Genomic DNA, 20,139 nt, shown 5'->3' with positions numbered 1-20,139 from the left:
AGCAGATTGCGTCCTATTTTGAAAATCAAATGAAAATGAACAAATTGCACTTAACCTAATCCCAAGAGTACGTTTGTTGCGTACATTAGCAATGGGCATTCCAACAGAGAATATTGGGGCCCGTGTAGAATCTGGCTAATATTGTTCTTGCTTTTGTTGGTCAGGGCCAATGAAGCAATTTGGGTTTTTCTTTGCCATGAAACCGGCTGACATCAGTATTTTCTGTAACGACCCTTGTTCCGTCCGTTGATGTGCCCACACTTTCAAGGTCCGGATTGACATGGTCAAGGATCGTAGAAAGTCTGGATGACCAAAGGCATTGATTCATTGCATTTCCAACCAATATTCGCTTGAATGAAGGGGAAAACGCCAAACTGACGAAACATCCCCACCGCAATACGAACGAACACGAAACCATCGTGACCAGAATTTTCTGTTTTCGACAACCTAATGCCTATCCACTGAAAATAGGTTGGTCTCTTTGGTCGGTGTTCTCCGCTATTCATTTGTTCACACGTTGCCGAGGCCTTAAAATAAGCACCCACCTGGAGGTAATCCCGACTTTTGGCCTTGTCAGTCTTGGCTGGATGCTCGAAATAAGTGAAACCAATAACCCCTTGGTGAGGTCCTCGGATCCACGTGTCCAAACTGCACGTGGTGTTCCCCTGGTCCCAGATTGGGTTCGGGGGAATTTCGTTGGTGGGCACAAGCTTGGAACAACCGCATTGGCTCACTTTCATTTTCTGGAAGATTTCGCGCTTGGGATCCGCGTTTTCCACGGGAATAAAATTTTCCAACGGGATCGAGTGACCCTGTTCAGGTCTTCGCATGGACACCACAACCAGTGAGAACATGATGAGCACCGGCAAGGAGTAGATCCTCCATTGCCGCCAATGTTTCACGAAATCCATCATTTTCATTAGCCTCACTGATTGGGTGCTATCTGTCAGAAATGGGAAGGATTGGCATTGTGCTCCCTGGGCTCAGGATCGTTTCTTGATGGCAACGACATGAATATTCACTAATCCAAGTGCTCTGCCAAATCTCCTCGGATGACTTGAAACGAAGAGACGAAAAAGACTCTGAAAAATATTCTGAAAGACAGGTTGAGTAGAAAATATCTGACTGAACAACTTTGGCCCCACCAGACGCACGTCTACCATGCACAACTTGAACTTGCCTGCTCTAGTCTCAATTGGATCTGAACTATCCGAACTTGTTTCTCATTCCGAGCCATGGCCACTAATGCAATGGCAGCCCTCCAAATCTCAACCAATCCATAAAAGACGTATCACGAACATTTCACTTGATTGCTAACTTAATTCAAAATGAGACTGGAAGTGTCCGGTCGTGAGAGAGTGTGTTCTTCACTGGATCGAGGGGAGTAGAAATTGTCTTCACAGCAGGCCCGAACAAGGTAGTCGAGGAGTAGGACAGTGGGTCCCTTCTCACTCCAATCATCGAACTACAACCATGCATGCAACAACCACTCATGGACGAGGTGGTTGTGCTTGCCTTTGTGCTAGTCAGGAAAAATGAACACTGATGATCTCGGGCGCTAGCTCTGGTCTGCTTATTTCTCACTAGTATAGAAGAATGTGTTGTACATCTTCTACTCTGGTGCAATATTTAACTCATTGTTAATAGACCAATTGAAGAGCATAGTGTAGATGGGTAAACAAATACACGGAGGCGTTTCTACCATCCCAAGCCATCAAATGGGAAGACCAGATTTGGTCTATTGTATTCAGACATGCGCATGGTTTGACACCGAAGAATGATAACAGCTTTGAGTGGAATGATATCGTGCGAAGAAATCATTGACCAGAGAAAAGAGGACCACATTTGTCCGTCACGGTTTGCGCATTTGAATACATAACAGTGAATTGGTTACACGTCAGATTTTGCTTATATGAACCATTAGAGGCCGATTTACGACCAACAATTGTATAAGAGGAAGCACGAGACTCCTCTATTGATGCAAAATAAATACAGCAGGATGAAAGAGGATCGTTTGTGATTGCTTGCACTAAGGTAAAATCAAAACGGAATGATCTTGAATTATCGAAGGCTCATCTCTTTATTAGACAAAACCATGCCAAGCGTGCCAGTGACTGAGCAAAATCTGGTCTGCGAAGGAACTTTGATTCTCTATCAAGAAATGTTGTTTTGTAGTGCGAAATTTCGTCATCCCGTAGCAAGAGATCGGTGATGAGGGAACTTACGCTCGAAGAGAACAGAAACCGTCTAGATTTAGATGCATTGCTAGTGGTTTTTAAATATTTTCTTGGAGCCTTGTTCTCTTTCAAAAATGTGATCTTGTTTGATCCAAATCATTCGGGTCGAATATGCAATCAAGAGAAGGGCCAATCTGTATCGTACGCGTTTTGTATTGCATTGTATGTACTTATATTCCAACACCAAAATGAAGGCGATAGAGGATATAGGAGTAAAAAGATACCAGGAATGAACAAGAGACTGAGCTGGTAATGTATCTATGTGTAAAACATTACTATAATTTTGACCAATGTATGCGAGTAGATTGAACTCGACTAACGGACCTTGCTCGTGAGTGCAAGCAGTGGGTGGTTAAACAGAAGTGCATCGAAGTGCCAAAATGGCTGATTTATCACAGTTTCAAATCAAGAGGTCGTTGGCCGGCCAAGTGGCTTTTAAATGCATTTGCCAAGCAAGAGTCACCATGATGCATTTTAGCACCTAGAATTGCACTTGACTCGAGCTTATGGCATACGATTATTGACAGGAGAGAGATCGCCCGTTGCAAGAATATTGCAACACTGATTTGCAGCTCAAAAATGCTTAAAAGGGAAACATTTTGAATATCATAGATCGCTTGGCCTTCTTTGGGGGATGATCCCCCTGGCACAAGTTTGGTTCCATACACAAACCTTGAAAGTGGAACAAGTGTTGAACCTGAACAAGCTCAGAATATTTGTAGATGGATTCTCTCAGGATGTTCGCATCAGTTTGGAATCTTTGCATGCTAAGCTTTGCATTAGTCCTCTCACATCCGTGACAAAGGATTTTGTTTCGCCTTGAGGCAAATCTCGTTGGACCAAGTTTGTTCTGATTTGCATTTTCCTGGTTTGGGCTCCACAATTGGTTTCACCAAGTAGCTCTGTTATGGTTCCCATGTGACTGGCACAATTGAAATTACTCGCCTCGATTCAAGGATCATTCACCTGACCCATTACCCTTTAGTTAGCTGGACAGATAGTAGAATTTGATACTCAACCTCAAACCCCATATCAGATCCTTTATTGTTGCTTTGTCGGATTCCAGTGTTTGGCTAGCAATAGATGAACCATGGCAAATAGTAAAAAGAAGGAAAGGGAATAGAGAAACTATTGGTGAGTGGAGAAGGATGTAAGGCATTCGTTCACTCCTTTCAGCCGTCAGTCGAATATAGATTGGCTCAAAGCTATGTAGACATCCATTTATGAATGCTAATCAAACACAAAATCCAGACCAAACTCAAAAGCGACCGTGAGTGTGCTTAAAACTCACACGAAAAGCGACCAGACTCGGAGCTGAAACTAAAATTTTCGAACACCATAGTTTAACGCAACAAAGAAAAACCAACTGATTGCAGGATGTACTGCCAAATAGCCTTTCTACATATAAAGTACAACGAAAGAATCTGGCCGAGCCTGTCACTTTGTTCAATACATTCTTTGCATTCTCCAAAAGGCTCAACCCACTCGTTCAAAAATAGAGCTTTGCACGAGTTTGATTCTTGTGAAATAACTTCAGTAAAAGCTTTCCTCAGGGGGATGTTCGCTTCAAACTCTTCTTGGTATTTGGCTAAAACCAGCTTTGTTTTGCAATCTGCCAATCAATTAGTGCAACTTCAGTTTCCGTTCCATCGTTCAATCGTTGTTCCATACATCTTCGAGCAAAGGCTTTGAAGGATCTCAGATGTTACTGGGTCGTGGATCTCACCACTACTTTCACTTACGGTTGACATGTCGAAGAAATAGGGTTTGTCTATGTATGCATGAACGCCTTCTTACCTTTCTCCAGCAATGAACCTGAGGAAACACAAGACCCCATAAGGTAACCAACAGATAAGGAACACGACATTCATCCAGATGATGAGCACCGAAACTTTCGAACTCCGCTTAATGGAACGTCTTCGCACGTTCTTTTCATTGATAGATGAGCTGATCTGGGGAGGCAAACACAAACACAATTGGGGAGAGATCAAGCAACATTTTCCAAAGAAACCGTGGCAGTTGACATTCTTCATTTGGACCAAATAGGAAGGAGAGACTTGTTAGCACGGAGAGAAGTCACTACTAATTTTGCGAGCCCACACTCACGGGACCTTGACATGGGACGCCTTTGGATAGACATAACGACGTGCTTTGACTTGGCCACCAACTCGGCTGGCCGAGCAGTATTTTGACCGGCTGGGAAAAGTTTTCAGTAACTTCATGGGACCGAAGCATCCTGACTTTGAATTTTGTTCACTGTACTATATGCTCAGGTGGCCTTTTAAATGATGATGCCCCTTTCTCCATGTCCTTCATTTGGCACTGCGAGAGCACCATCTATGTACGTACTTACCCCGGGTTTCAACGGGAATTTTTGATTGATTTGACTTTGGCTGTTTATACTTTGTAAATGCTAATTGTTATGATCATAATGAAATTGCAGCTCAAGTGACGACAAAGTATCGAGAACTGTCCCAAGAAACGCTCAGTATACTTTTTATTGTCTTAGGATTTAAGAGACAAAAATGACATACAAAGAGAAGTTGGAATATATTATTGTTATAATTATTATCGATTGTCTCCAGATATTGGAATTGAACGAAAGAAACAATTACTGGATTTTCATATCAATAGACCGAAGTGCTCCCCAAACTTTTGTGCTCAGTCTCTTGCTTCAGTGAGCTTATCGTGACTGATAAAGAACAAAGAGAGAGATCCGCTTTGAGTGAAGAAGTGAAGATCTCTTCATGAATATCATTTCACTTTGCTCCATTTTAGCCCTTTCTTGAAATGGTTTAGTGAGACTTCATAAATTTGCCGTTTTCTATCTTTCTTACCATTTGAAAATGATAGTGATTTTAGTAGCATCTGTAGAAGGAAAAGTCAAATGGTGTAGCGTTCAGATTTCGTAATTGTTTTTAAAGTAAATCACAGCAATGGTGACGGGATATATAATTAAACCCTTTTTTGATTCTTCTCCTCATGTTTACAAGTTCAAAATTTGACAATAATTGGCCTTATCTTTGACAAACTTGGTTGATTATAATATTCAATCTGATCGATTGACGGCAATGACAGACATTAATTGATCAATTGAAGTGTAAGCAAAAAAACGATCCTCTATCCATCTGAGGCTTGAGAGGTGCCCATCAAACTAATTGTATGTCCAATCATACTGTACCTTGTGCAATTTCCAAATGGTTAAACTGGATGCCACCAAGATGATGCCCAAGGGAATGAAGAACCCGACTCCAAAGAGCCAAACTACGTAAGATCGATGGTATCCGGATTCCCAATCCGGAGCACAACTGAAATCAACAAATGCGCTCGAAATGAAATACGTTTAGAAGATATGAATTGATTTTTTTCCAGGCAAAAAACACAAAATATTCATTCGAAAAGAGTGATGACAACGCTTCTGATGAAGATGAGAGGTCATCATTTGAGGAAGTTTATTTCACCACTTTCTAAGATTTTTTGCAAACTTGTTTAAATTCCTATTTAAGTCAACTCTATTCATTCAGTCAATGCTCTTTTTGGATGGCCCAAAATACGGATATAAATCAACTTAATATTTGAAGATGAAGCAAGAGAGGAAGGGCAATTTTTACTTAAACGCAGTGTCAGCAAACAGGCACATAAAAAGTTTTGCCGTATCTTTCGATATGGAGGACCATTGAGGCACAATAAGGACATATGACCTTTGAAGGTAAACGCAATCATCACGTGCATTGGACACCTGAACGAGGAGAACACCAGAGAACATGCCAAATTTGACATCCTGATCAATTCCGATCGAACAATATCAAAGGCATCATAACAGAGGCTGGTCTATCAAATGATTCCGCTCACAAGATCTTCAACGTCGATCTGAGCCTATCCAGAGGTTTACCCACTAAAGTGCAGGTCCTAATGGTGCCTCAATAATCAGTCATTTTTTTTGCGACTTCCTTACCGCTACTGGGATTGGAATCCCCCCAGTTCAAGACGAGAAATTTATACATTTTATCTAACTTTTATCTATATATATTATTAGATCGACCAAAAAATTAGAGTTGGCTGATCTGGCTAACCCTTGAACATAAGGTTGAACAGGAATCTTAGTCAAAAAATTGTCCAAGTTTGACTTAAATCCTGCTACTGTATTAACACCTAGATACGCCCTACGAATATTTGAAGGCAGCAAATTGAACATTGAAGGAACCCGCGAGAAGACAAGAGTTGTACTTCATTGTTCTAACTAGCCTGGATTCTCGAGCGCTTGATGATGCTCTCAAAACTCATGTTAAGCCTCTACGGTCACTACATGACCCTAAATCCTGGTCGGGACAAAGCTCATGGATGCTTTTGAAAACGTACAGTATCAGATACTTTTCGTCCCTTCTCTGAATACTGTGCAATCCCAACCTTTCTAACCTCTCCCAATACGAGAGCTCTCTTCATTAGGTTTTTCGCGTGCTTTCTTACCACTACAGGGAAAGTACGAATTCCCAGTACATCAAATTGAAAGGTCATTTTTCTTTTATTTTTTACCTTTCAATCTATGATATTTGGTCTACCAACGAGTTTGAGTTAGCAGCCGAGCTAGTCCTTGAATATAGGGTTGATTTGGAATACTGTCCAAAAATTTGTCCAAGTCTGACTTGAGAGATGCTACCGCATCATTAATGCCTACGTATTCCTACGAATATTAGAGTAGTCAGAAGAGTAGCAAATTAAACAATGAAAGAGCCCAAGAAAAGAAGAAGTGGACTGGCTTCATTGTTCTATCTAACCTTGATTCTGGAAGGCCTGAAGGACCTCTCAAAACGCACATTAAGCCTCTAGGGTCACTAGAATTGACCCTAAATCCTAGCTTGGGACAAAGCTCATGGATGCTTTTGAATTCGTACAATTTCAACTACCTTGGACTACCTTTCAACTTCAACTACCTTGCGTACCTTCTCTGAACACTGTACAGTCCAACTTTTTTAGTCTCTCCCACTAAGAGAATTCTCTCAATCCTGTGATGTTCCTAGTGAAACATCTTTGGACTTGTTCGACCTTTTGCAAACCTGCTGAACTCAATGGAGCCCATAGGGTTGAAGCATATTCAAGATGTGGCTGAACAATCGATTTGTACAGAGTTGGCATCGCGATGCTGTCTCTGGACTTAAAACGTGTGATGTATCCAACGCACATTTGAAAAGTTTTACCAACTTTCAACTGGATATGTTCATCAAACTTTCCATTATCTTGGAGGACTACACCTAAATCCTTCATGAATGAGACCTGCTGAAGTCATATTTTGAAAATGTTTGTTCATTCTCACAAAAAATGTAAGCCCAGTCTCATCTAACTTGATTCCCCCTTGTACGTATGTTGCTAGGCTCTTAGATGGAACCAGGCTTCTGTCCAAGGGCCTCCAAGATCTCAAAGCAAAAGCTCTACGTTTTTTGCCTCGACCTTCATTGAAAAGACTTTTGGCGTGTCAGTTTTCATCAAATTCCTCGAAGCTCCTTGAAACCTGGTAGACGATATACGTTTAAGATTGTCTGATTTAACTTCACTTTTACAGCGGTAGACACATAATTGTCATAGCAGATTGCGTCCTATTTTGAAATCAAATGAAAATGAACAAATTGCACTTAACCTAATCCCAAGAGTACGTTTGTTGCGTACATTAGCAATGGGCATTCCAACAGAGAATATTGGGGCCCTTGTAGAATCTGTCTATATTGTTCTTGCTTTGTTGGTCAGGGCCATTGAAGCAATTTGGGTTTTTCTTTGCCATGAAACCGGCTGACATCAGTATTTTCTGTAACGACCCTTGTTCCGTCCGTTGATGTGCCCACACTTTCAAGGTCCGGATTGACATGGTCAAGGATCGTAGAAAGTCTGGATGACCAAAGGCATTGATTCATTGCATTTCCAACCAATATTCGCTTGAATGAAGGGGAAAACGCCAAACTGACGAACAATCCCCACCGCAATACGAACGAACACGAAACCATCGTGACCAGAATTTTCTGTTTTCGACAACCTAATGCCTATCCACTGAAAATAGGTTGGTCTCTTTGGTCGGTGTTCTCCGCTATTCATTTGTTCACACGTTGCCGAGGCCTTAAAATAAGCACCCACCTGGAGGTAATCCCGACTTTTGGCCTTGTCAGTCTTGGCTGGATGCTCGAAATAAGTGAAACCAATAACCCCTTGGTGAGGTCCTCGGATCCACGTGTCCAAACTGCACGTGGTGTTCCCCTGGTCCCAGATTGGGTTCGGGGGAATTTCGTTGGTGGGCACAAGCTTGGAACAACCGCATTGGCTCACTTTCATTTCTTGGAAGATTTCGCGCTTGGGATCCGCGTTTTCCACGGGAATAAAATTTTCCAACGGGATCGAGTGACCCTGTTCAGGTCTTCGCATGGACACCACAACCAGTGAGAACATGATGAGCACCGGCAAGGAGTAGATCCTCCATTGCCGCCAATGTTTCACGAAATCCATCATTTTCATTAGCCCTCACTGATTGGGTGCTATCTGTCAGAAATGGGAAGGATTGGCATTGTGCTCCCTGGGCTCAGGATCGTTTCTTGATGGCAACGACATGAATATTCACTAATCCAAGTACTCTGCCAAATCTCCTCGGGTGACTTGAAACGAAGAGACGAAAAAGACTCTGAAAAATATTCTGAAAGACAGGTTGAGTAGAAAATATCTGACTGAACAACTTTGGCCCCACCAGACGCACGTCTACCATGCACAACTTGAACTTGCCTGCTCTAGTCTCAATTGGATCTGAACTATCCGAACTTGTTTCTCATTCCGAGCCATGGCCACTAATGCAATGGCAGCCCTCCAAATCTCAACCAATCCATAAAAGACGTATCACGAACATTTCACTTGATTGCTAACTAATTCAAAATGAGACTGGAAGTGTCTGGTCGTGAGAGAGTGTGTTCTTCACTGGATCGAGGGGAGTAGAAATTGTCTTCACAGCAGGCCCGAACAAGGTAGTCGAGGAGTAGGACAGTGGGTCCCTTCTCACTCCCATCATCGAACTACAACCATGCATGCAACAACCACTCATGGACGAGGTGGTTGTGCTTGCCTTTGTGCTAGTCAGGAAAAATGAACACTGATGATCTCGGGCGCTAGCTCTGGTCTGCTTATTTCTCACTAGTATAGAAGAATGTGTTGTACATCTTCTACTCTGGTGCATTATTTAACTCATTGTTAATAGACCAATTGAAGAGCATAGTGTAGATGGGTAAACAAATACACGGAGGCGTTTCTACCATCCCAAGCTATCAAATGGGAAGACCAGATTTGGTCTATTGTATTCAGACATGCGCATGGTTTGACACCGAAGAATGATAACAGCTTTGAGTGGAATGATATTGTGCGAAGAAATCATTGACCAGAGAAAAAGAGGACCACATTTGTCCGTCACGGTTTGCGCATTTGAATACATAACAGTGAATTGGTTACACGTCAGATTTTGCTTATATTAACAATTAGAGGCCGAATTTACGACCAACAATTGTATAAGAGGAAGCACGAGACTCCTCTATTGATGCAAAATAAATACAGCAGGATGAAAGAGGATCGTTTGTGATTGCTTGCACTAAGGTAAAATCAAAACGGAATGATCTTGAATTATCGAAGGCTCATCTCTTTATTAGATAAAACCATTCCAAGCGTACCAGTGACTGAGCAAAATCTGGTCCGCGAAGGAACTTTGATTCTCTATCAAGAAATGTTGTTTTGTAGTGCGAAATTTCGTCATCCCGCAGCAAGAGATCGGTGATGAGGGAACTTACGCTCGAAGAGAACAGAAACCGTCTAGATTTAGATGCATTGCTAGTGGTTTTTAAATATTTTCTGAGAGCCTTGTTCTCTTTCAAAAATGTGATCTTGTTTGATCCAAATCATTCGGGTCAAATATGCAATCAAGAGAAGGGCCAATCTGTATCGTACGCGTTTTGTATTGCATTGTATGTACTTATATTCCAACACCAAAATGAAGGCGATAGAGGAATATAGGAGTAAAAGATACCAGGAAATGAACAAGAGACTGAGCTGGTAATGTATCTATGCTGTAAAACATTACTATAATTTTGACCAATGTATGCGAGTAGATTGAACCTCGACTAACGGACCTTGCTCGTGAGTGCAAGCAGTGGGTGGTTAACAGAAGTGCATCGAAGTGCCAAAAATGGCTGATTTATCACAGTTTCAAATCAAGAGGTCGTTGGCCGGCCAAGTGGCTTTTAAATGCATTTGCCAAGCAAGAGTCACCATGATGCATTTTAGCACCTAGAATTGCACTTGACTCGAGCTATGGCATACGATTATTGACAGGAGAGAGATCGCCCGTTGCAAGAATATTGCACAACTGATTTGCAGCTCAAACATTGCTTAAAAGGGAAACATTTTGAATATCATAGATCGCTTGGCCTTCTTTGGGGGATGATCCCCCTGGCACAAGTTTGGTTCCATACACAAACCTTGAAAGTGGAACAAGTGTTGAACCTGAACAAGCTCAGAATATTTGTAGATGGATTCTCTCAGGATGTTCGCATCAGTTTTGGAATCTTTGCATGCTAAGCTTTGCATTAGTCCTCTCACATCCGTGACAAAGGATTTTGTTTCGCCTTGAGGCAAATCTCGTTGGACCAAGTTTGTCTGATTTGCATTTTCCTGGTTTGGGCTCCACAATTGGTTTCACCAAGTAGCTCTGTTATGGTTCCCATGTGGACTGGCACAATTGGAAATTACTCGCCTCGATTCAAGGATCATTCACCTGACCCATTACCCCTTTAGTTAGCTGGACAGATAGTAGAATTTGATACTCAACCTCAAACCCCATATCAGATCCTTTATTGTTGCTTTGTCGGATTCCAGTGTTTGGCTAGCAATAGATGAACCATGACGAATAGTAAAAGAAGGAAGGGAAATAGAGAAACTATTGGTGAGAGGAGAAGGATGTAAGGCATATCGTCACTCCTTTCAGCCGTCAGTCGAATATAGATTGGCTCAAAGATATGTATACATCCATTTATGACTGCTAATCAAACACAAAATCCAGACCAAACTCAAAGCGACCGTGAGTGTGCTTAAAACTCACACGAAAAGCGACCAGACTCGGAGCTGAAACTAAAATTTTCGAACACCCATAGTTTAACGCAACAAAGAAAAACCAACTGATTGCAGGATGTACTGCCATGGTTTGAGAAGTGAGCCTCTCAAGTTGATCTTGTGTTACGTTACTCTAATGTCTACGTAAAGATCAGGGCTAGCTCGATCGCCTAAAGGCAAAAACCCAATGCTCAGATTCTCAGGTCAGTGGAAGACACCGAAGACACCGAAGACACTTGAGACGAGAAACTCAACTTGGCCAAACCTGGTTTTGATGAACCAAATCTGCTCTCGAGGTTGTCAGAGCTCTTACTCAATCAGGTCAAGATCTTACCTGAGCGAGAGATTCTGCACTGAAAGAAATGCATTCAAGAACGATGCACCACTTCTCCGTTTTGAAACGGTCATGAAGGCTCATTTGTCGGTTGGGCCAAGGTAAAACTGGCCGGTTGTTGCAAGGCCAGAAAAATGACAAGCCTGAAATGCTTTCAAAAAGCTTGAGTAGGTGGTCAATCAAAACGAATGCTTACTTTAAATGATTGGTGTGCTATGGTAGATGAGCCCGCTTTAAACCAACTGACCTCTACTTTCCTTTTGGTTTATTTTTGGCCCATTTTTATCACAAAAATTTTGAAAATGTAAACAATTGGATTATCATGTCTTTACCAGAATGTCAAAGTGCAAGGGATATAGCGGCAAGTAAAAAGATTAGTAAACAAGCTAGAAACCTGACCAATTGTAGACTTTAAAAAAACTCCCAGTACCAAAGAGAGCCTTGAAAAGATTCCTTGGAATGTATTGCCATGTAGCAGACATGCCAAGCCAAGCCATTTTTCTTTGGGTGAACATGGAAAAATCTCTAACAAAGCAGCATTAATGTTCATTCTAGTCGAGTCTCTGCCAACCAACCATTCAGATTGATATCTCGCTTTACACTATGAGGTTAAGTTCTGTCAAATCCTGATCAGTCAGGCCATTGACTGTTCGTTCGTTCCGCCTTCGAATATGAAATCATCAGTTTGGGTTATGATGGCCTCGTTTCTTGGGATTGGCATGAGCTGTCAATTTCCCAGCAGGAGGTGTGAAGCGTTTACAACTCGCGATGATCGATCACTTAGGAATCAGTCAGCAAGACTTATCAGTCACTTGCGAAGTGTGAATCAAGTGGAATTGGTGTGGACTCCTTGCCGATTGTCAAGCCCATTCTTCAGAGAGGCTTGAGAGACAATTCATAGAGCAAACAAGTTCATCTTCAAAAACATGCCGTATTAGCCACTGACGGGATGAAAATGGTGGTCTGCAGCGTCTTGAACATTTGAAAATACGTAGGGGTGCTCAAAACTAGCACCTAAGGTTTTGGGTCCAAAATGGGATTGTTTGTTGCTTGCTAGTTTTGCGTGTTTATTTGCCACTTTTGAGTGGAAAAGTCAAAAAAATGATCTAGTTCAATAATTGCGTTTGTTTGTTACCGAATCACATGGCAATGCTCATGCTTGGCCTACCCTCTATCTGACGACGGGTATCACAGCCAACATTGCCTCTGACTTAACCCTGGGGAATGACCGTAGGTCCGCCCATTAGATCTGTTAAGGTCTGCTTCTCTATATACCTTGGTTAAGGGGTTACTCATGTTGACTGCAATCTGAATAGCCCAAAGAAGCTTGGACTCGGCTTGCTTGATATCGAGCTACTGAAATCTAGTACCAGCAAATGCTAATGGTAAACTGCTGCTTAAGCTCCTGAACCACGATTAGCAGCAATTAGGAAAAGTCCCAAGGTACAATAGGCTTCTTACGCTACGCGAAATATGGTTTAGGTTTTGCACTTCAGAGGGTGCTTTGTGAGTTTGCTTCTATCAAATGTAGGATCGATTGGTCTGATTTCTCTTCATTGAGTTGTTATGTGTTGAAGTTGTTTTTGACTAATTCCATCGAAATGCTATGCATGGTTAGAGACCCAGGTCACACCATGTCCCGAAAAGAAATTGCGTTCATGCCATTTTACAAGTAGTTTATTTAGCAGTCTATCGAGCATCTTCCCTATCTCGTTTGGGTTCCCTGATGATGCAAATAAGGACCCATATTGGTACCAAATCGATTTCAACTTTTCTCGAAAATGAGCTCCTAAATTCTTTAATGCGAGCGATTAATTCAAAGGTAACATCCTAGTGTATTGTTGAACTACGAAAACTGTGTATGAACAGGATTTGCAACCCATGAGTAAATGGATGGATCAAACGGCTTGTCTCTCTTACATGAGATCTAATCTACGTGGACGGTTTCAAATCACGTGGTTGCAATATGAATAGGTTTGGAACAATCTCGGGAACCTTTTGCTCTCGTGTCCAAACACGAGTATCCAAATTCTTTTGGGGAACAGTATGACCTGGCATCAGGAAAACAATTGGGAAGTGGTGATTGCTGAGCGATGGTTCCTTGTCTCCTGAAAATGCGCTGCTCTGACCTCACAATGTTTACTATGCAAACACATTGAAATAGCCCAAATCCCTGAGCGATCGTTGCTACCGAGGGATCAATCCACGTCCAAAATACAGTGCAACTCTACTCGAATGAATAGATATATAAATCCTCTGCGGAATTTGGTAAATGGAAATCCATCCTCTTTATGAGAGATGGTCACATTGCCTACTAGAAACGGCTTTGCGCTGAAAGTTAGGCTTTGGGGGAGACAAAACCAACAACAAAATAGCCCACAATTTTTCAACTTTTTCGGTGTCAGATGTACATTATGCTGGTTCCTTTTCCAAAGAGCCTAATGCCATTTTAGTGCTCATCTCAGGAGAAACCGGAGAACCATTGATCTACAAGCTCAAAATTTGATCCAAATTTCTCTTGTCAGATGCTTTAAATAGAGACCAACTTAACCGGTAAAATGAACAAAACGCCGAGAACATGGATAAGTTGTATGGGTGTATTATTTATAAATGATACAAATTCTTGCTACTAGGTAGTTGTAAATTATTCCAAGGGCTTCTAAGCAGAGGAGATCAGCTTGAAATGAAGGCTTACGATAATAAGTTAAGATTACGATGTAGTATGTAGGTACATTATGAGACAAAGAAGGAGAGAATTGTTTTTGTGTATGGCAAAATTTTGATCTTGGATTCTAGAATGGGGCCTTAAACCCTGACAATTTGGGGAAATCGAAAGTGGGCTCATAGGCGGGCCCAAATGAAGGCCGTGGGTAGGGGGATTTTTTGCCATAGTCGGGTTCCTCATAATCCTGCGAGGAAGAATAACTGGGTGCAACAGATTTATAAGGGTTGGGGGCGGAGTAAGTGGGCTTTCTATTGTAGGAGGGCGGGTTGTAGTGCTGTGGGTGTTCGGGTTCATCATAGTAGGGTTCAGGTTCGTCGTAGGTCTCGGGCTCGTGGTAAGTTTGTTGAGGAGACTGGTAATAGGAAGGCTCTGGTTCATGGTAAACGGGCTTTTGGGGCTCATGATAAGAAGGTTTGAGGTTAGAATGATGGTAACTGGTCTCATGATGGGGTTTGGGAGATTCGTGGTAACTGCTCTCATGGTGAGGTTTGGGGGGTGCGGCGTAGCCATCTCCACCAGTACAATAAACAGCCTCGGCGTGGTCACAAGTGCCCAAGTATTCATTGAAGGTTGTCCCGTGAGCACAGTGGAAGGTTTCTTGCCGGCCATCTTTGTGACAAAAGTGGTAGATCTGAAATGGATCGAAAGTAGTTGAAGCCCTGGTACTCTAAAAACACGAACTTGGCGGTAAGCTCCAATCCCAAAGCGATAAAAACGGCAATAAAAGTGTTCTCCTTTCCCTTTTGAAATGGTCGAAGCATTTGTGCAAAAAAAAGCTCGGTTACGATGGCGGTCATTTTCACGCAACCTCTTACCTTGAGATTCAATGTTGTCTGGCATGTCGAAATAGGAAAGTACATGTACCAATAATCTTTAAAGAAATGCTACTTACGGAGCAGCCAGCCTCAGGGTCGGCGTAGTGCCGATCGAGATAAGGAGCTTTCCTGCAGTCGAATGAAGTGTACGTCTTGTGGACGCTCACTGACAAGGGTTTGATCTCCTTGACTTCGTACGGGAGTTTCTCCAATAGCACGGGTCCCTTTGGCTTATAGGGTTTGTAGGGATCATGGACGGGTTTGTAGGGATCATGAGCCGGTTTGTATGGATTATATACGGGGGTCTCTTCATGTGGGGTATAAGGGTCGATCTCGTAAGAGGGGGGGTTGTAGCCATGGGCTGGGGCATGGTTAGCATATGGATCTGTGACAAAAAGATGACCTTTACTAGAAACCGGTCCACCTCCGCCGTAATTGGATTTCCCTCCAACACCAGGTGAGTCGGCCTCGTCAATTAAGTTGTCGGTCAGGTAAGGCGTAATCTCCCTGGTAGAGGGTGGCAACTGCCTGGCATGCTCTTTGTTTGAGTCAAATATTGGATTAAATGGGAACCGATTGGTGTTGCCAATTGGGTCACTGAAAAGTTGGGAAGAAGACTCGAGAATGGCCTCCTCGGCCTGTGACAAACCTGAGCTGTAGGGACGGTAGCCTGAACCGCCCACGAAAGAGGAGGGACCACCTGCAAAGGAGGAGGGTCCACCAGCGCCGCTGAGCTTGTCCGGCAACGGGGTGTCCTTCAGGGCGTCAGACATTCGAATCCCTTCCTCATCTTTGAGTCCTAAGGAGTCCAACTTGTTCAACTCTAAACGAAGGTGGGCGGATTCTGGGACCTTTCCGCCATCCGCAGGATTTACTGCATCTCTGTACAACTCGGCATCGGCGTCTCGACGAACCTGCACAACAACATGACTCTTAAATCTTCAAATGGGAATATGATTTTCCTACAGATAACATCAAAACAAATTGACGTCTAATTGCGTTTGCCGTGTCTCCTTGTTCAAATAGAGTATTGTAGGCTGCATGATGAACATATTTTTGCCTTCCAGCCTTGGCAACTGGAGGCGAGGGACACGGTGGCATACTGCAAGACATGGCCACGGACTTCTAAAGATATGGACTGCAAACGAAGCAAAAATATCCTGTCTCCTAAACCGCTCATCTTATTCCAAATAAGCACTTCATACAACTACAAGATCTTGTTGAAAAGATGAACTCAACCAAGTTTGAGCCTAAACCTATGCTTAGGGAACTCAGGAGACATGTTCAAAGTTATGTAATAAACACTACATAAAATTTGAATTTTCGGCCTGCTCTTGGTCAGCTACATAAGCTTTTGACAACATAACCTTGAAACGATCGACTTTGCATGTAAATGATATAAAACGGCCCTACCGTTAATTAAAGAGATCTACATTTCTTATTTTATTAATTTCATTCGAAAAGGGGCTCAGAGTGGCTATGACCGAGAGTAGGCCGATTTGCCGGGAAGCTCTTTCGCAGTCCATAGTTTTAGAAGTCCGTGACATGGCCTAAAGTTGTTTCAATGCCTTGCTTATCATTTACAAATCCTTCCCATGGCTATTACTTTTGTCTTGCAGGTTCTTCCTAATTAGATTCTGATTGATTTGATCATGCTGACTCTTTTCGATTGTTTTAGAGCTTAGTCTCTTCTCAAGCTTGCTCGGCTTCGTAAGATCTTGAGGGCGTCCCTGACCTTTTCCATTGACTTGGAAAACAACTCCCGTCCGTCCAATTGAATATTCACTCTTCCTCCTCCTCCTCCTGCTGGGATCCTTTGATTGCGCTTTGCACTCAAATGAATCACTTTGCTCGGCTGAACTTCACATTTCCCGATCAGGAGAGATTAATTTCGAGACCTTCACATCATCAACCTTGGGCTTGAACGTCTGCATATTCCTCTGAACCTGCTACAACACTTGGATTCTATTGTCTGTTTCGCACTTCTTTCGCTCTTCCCTTTCAAGGAATGCACGGAATCCCACGTTAAGCAGTTCAAATCGGAGATTGAGGGAGTTTGACAATTAGACCTGGACAATTTCCTCAATTGTATCCTGTAGCCATTCGAGCCATTTGACTGAAATCGACCACATGAATGACAAGTCTCCTGGCTTGACCAATCAAAGTGCTGCCAGGTATTTTCAACTCATTTGGTCGATCACAAGGATAACCATTTCTGCTAACCTCCTAGCACTCCAATCATACCGCTTTTTGAACTCCTCTGCACTTCCAATCCAAACATATAAGCCACTCGCTGATTTAGGAATCTTGCTATGGCCTACCCAAGAATGCTCAATTTGACCCAAGGTCTTCTTTATCATTGTACTAAGCGACTCGCGAGTCAGTTGCTTACTCTGCAGAGCTTGTGAGAAAAATAGGGCGTTGCCCTGCCAATATTTGAAGAACTGCATAATTCTAGGGCTCTCTTCTCCCAGATCGTAACAGGATTCATTTGGTGGCGCCGAAAGGGCATATTTATTCTGCACTAGATTCTTGGCATTCTGTCCCGTTCGGTTAAATAACTTCAAGTAGGAAACAACGTGCGCTACTACTGTATGTGCCTTATGTCTGGGAACAGCACGTGGCCATCATTCACTGGAATTTGTTTCAGTGCATGAGAATTGGGAATCCATTCACGTCCAAGGTGACAATTTGAGTTGGAGCGTACCACTATGATCCCGACGAACGAATTCAGTGTAATACGTCATTTACGTACCTTTAAGTAAATGATATGAGGACCTTCCTTCAAGAGGTTTGCGGTTGGGGTCAGGCAAATGACTTGTCGGCAATTGAAATGCACTCAAATGATTCGAACGGCTTTTGAGGTCAGTACATGATGGATGCGATGTTCACAAGGAAGTACCATCTACCACTGATACTACCTCCTCCTAATTCCAATGCTCAGATGCCCTTTTCAGACACATTAAGATCTTACCGATACAAATTTCTAACTGATCGTGCCCTTTTCTAATCTGCCTGCCACCCTACTTCAAACACTTGATCAGTCCCGTAGCACCACTTAAATATCTGTGGTTTTGATCAGACGCCAGGCCATTGGCCTTGCATGCATCACTCAATTAATGCATACAGATGGCAGCGCGATTTTTCGTGATTTCGCTAGAAAGAAATGTATATATACCTATACCTATAGGGAAGGACGTCTCTGATGGAAGACCAAGGCTGACGTGTACAGTAATTGGACCCAAGAAAATTCTTCTCGGGGAGATTTACAACCGTTTCCTAATTCTATTCCGATACCCGCTCGTCCAGATGGGCTCGTGAAAAAAGACGAACATGAGGAAACCTCAATTAATCCACAGTTGGCTTGCACAAGGACTTTTGTCTTTCGGTGTAAGTATAACTGAGCTCTAAATTGAATTCCCAGGTCTGATGTATTGTAGGGGATAAAATGTGCCGAAGGATTCAAGGTGCAATACAAGAAGTAGAGCTTAGCTGAAGCCTGCTCAGCTTTCCTTTATCTTTTAACAGAATATTGAGTAAAAAAAAATGAGCCAGGGGTTCAATAATCGCTAAGATTGCATTTAAAGTCATTCTTAAAGAGGCCCACTTTGAAGTTTTGATGACAAGTGAGCTCAAACTTGGTACTCGTATCGTACACTGTTGATATTGATGAGCTCGTTACTTCCAATTCGTGCTTACATTAGCTATGCAAATGCACTTTTTTCTAAGAACGCCTCTTTTTTAGAAAATTCTACTCTTGACCGTTGAGCAAGGTCTGATTTTAATGAATGGCCCGTTTGCCAAAATCGCCTCTTGAAAAAATTGATGAGTAAATGTAATCCCATGTCATTGTATACATATATTGTAGATCAGAAAATATCATGCTAAAGTGCTTAGGCTTGACCATTGAAAATGCCCATCTATGCTAATGAGATACGTCGGAGAAGACCTTTGCCTTGTTGACGAAAGTCCAAGGTCAAATCCAATCGAGATGCACTCGTGAGCCAGAAAAAAAAACTCGGGAAATGGATGGACTTGAACTTACCCGGTGGTTGATGCCATTAGAGGATCCGAACAACAACGCCAAAGTGAGAATGGACACCGTGAAGGTCTTCATCCTGGACAAGAAAATCCTGAAAGACAAATCAAAGAATTTCGAATAAGTCTCAATTGTCACCACGTAGCCAGAGCACGGGATCATTCAGCGGAAAATTGCGATGAGTCTCTCAAGGTCTAGTTTGCCTTATTTGCCTCCATCACCGCTAATTCATAATTATACACGTTCAGCACCAAAACTTCTGTGACGACATAACAACAAAGCCGGGGTGCAGTATTCTTTCTTCTATGAAGAGGATACCATTTATCCCATTGAGCAAATCCAAAGCATCGTGAGCTAGCAATTTATCCTTCTTTAAGAGCAAACTTGGATGAAATTGCGCCATCTCTCGTACTTACGTAGTACAACGAAGACCTGCAAACTTCATTGATTGTCGGCGTTTAATGAGGAACTGATGAGGGTCAATGGTAAAAGTCATGGGAACAAGGGACGACAATCCAACGAGTTGTCATGAATGAGGCTCTTAAACAATCCAAGTTCGTGTAATACAGCATATCCCTTCTAGCATCCCAGAGGGCAGATTAGGAAGATTAACAATGAAAAGAGGTGCATTTATCGCCAAGAGACGGTGGGGAATCTACAGTACAACGTACAGTAGATAGATACAGTTAGTAGAGAAAGAAGCGAAAGTGAGAGACGATTATGACATCGTGGTAGTCGTCCACCTCTCTGGCCTCAATGCCTTGTTCCAAGTCAACCAAAATTATGATTACGCTTCGAAATTTCGGAAAATCGTACAGACAGATGAAAACGTGTTTGGTCCAAAGAAGCCATACCGTCATTATCTTGGT

The 20,139-nt window shown here is 42.5% G+C and overlaps 3 protein-coding genes across 6 annotated transcripts in view; all 3 read right to left on the bottom strand.

The window, feature by feature from the left end:
- LOC131882602 (uncharacterized) overlaps positions 1-1,225 on the bottom strand; it is a 5,458-nt gene extending 4,233 nt beyond the window's left edge. The window contains exon 1 of the mRNA XM_059229801.1: positions 546-1,225. Within this exon, the coding sequence (XP_059085784.1) occupies positions 546-920 (375 nt within the window). The 5' untranslated portion in view covers positions 921-1,225. The remainder of the gene's footprint in view (positions 1-545) is intronic.
- Positions 1-8,726, bottom strand: part of LOC131882447 (RYamide receptor-like) — a 15,994-nt gene extending 7,268 nt beyond the window's left edge. Inside the window, exons 1-3 of the mRNA XM_059229593.1 lie at positions 8,329-8,726; positions 5,419-5,545; positions 4,035-4,189 (exon numbers count right to left, since the gene is read on the bottom strand). Of these exons, the coding sequence (XP_059085576.1) occupies positions 4,035-4,189; positions 5,419-5,545; positions 8,329-8,726 (680 nt within the window). The remainder of the gene's footprint in view (positions 1-4,034; positions 4,190-5,418; positions 5,546-8,328) is intronic.
- A 5,552-nt stretch (positions 8,727-14,278) lies between these two features.
- Positions 14,279-20,139, bottom strand: part of LOC131882333 (uncharacterized) — a 6,491-nt gene continuing 630 nt past the window's right edge. The window contains exons 1-4 of one of the 4 annotated variants that reach the window (XM_059229449.1): positions 19,277-19,633; positions 15,881-16,145; positions 15,309-15,616; positions 14,279-15,047 (exon numbers count right to left, since the gene is read on the bottom strand). In XM_059229449.1, the coding sequence (XP_059085432.1) occupies positions 14,484-15,047; positions 15,309-15,616; positions 15,881-16,145; positions 19,277-19,432 (1,293 nt within the window). In that variant the 5' untranslated portion in view covers positions 19,433-19,633 and the 3' untranslated portion in view covers positions 14,279-14,483. Of the gene's footprint in view, positions 15,048-15,308; positions 16,146-17,986; positions 18,158-19,276; positions 19,634-20,139 lie in introns of those variants that run through there. The other 3 variants (XM_059229448.1, XM_059229447.1, XM_059229450.1) reach the window with 3 other exon arrangements.

The sequence above is a fragment of the Tigriopus californicus genome, chromosome 6, assembly GCF_007210705.1.
Source record: "Tigriopus californicus strain San Diego chromosome 6, Tcal_SD_v2.1, whole genome shotgun sequence".
Classification (NCBI taxonomy): Eukaryota; Metazoa; Arthropoda; class Copepoda; order Harpacticoida; family Harpacticidae; genus Tigriopus; species Tigriopus californicus.
Note: the sequence above shows the minus strand (reverse complement) of the source record. Positions and strands in the feature narration are given on the sequence as shown.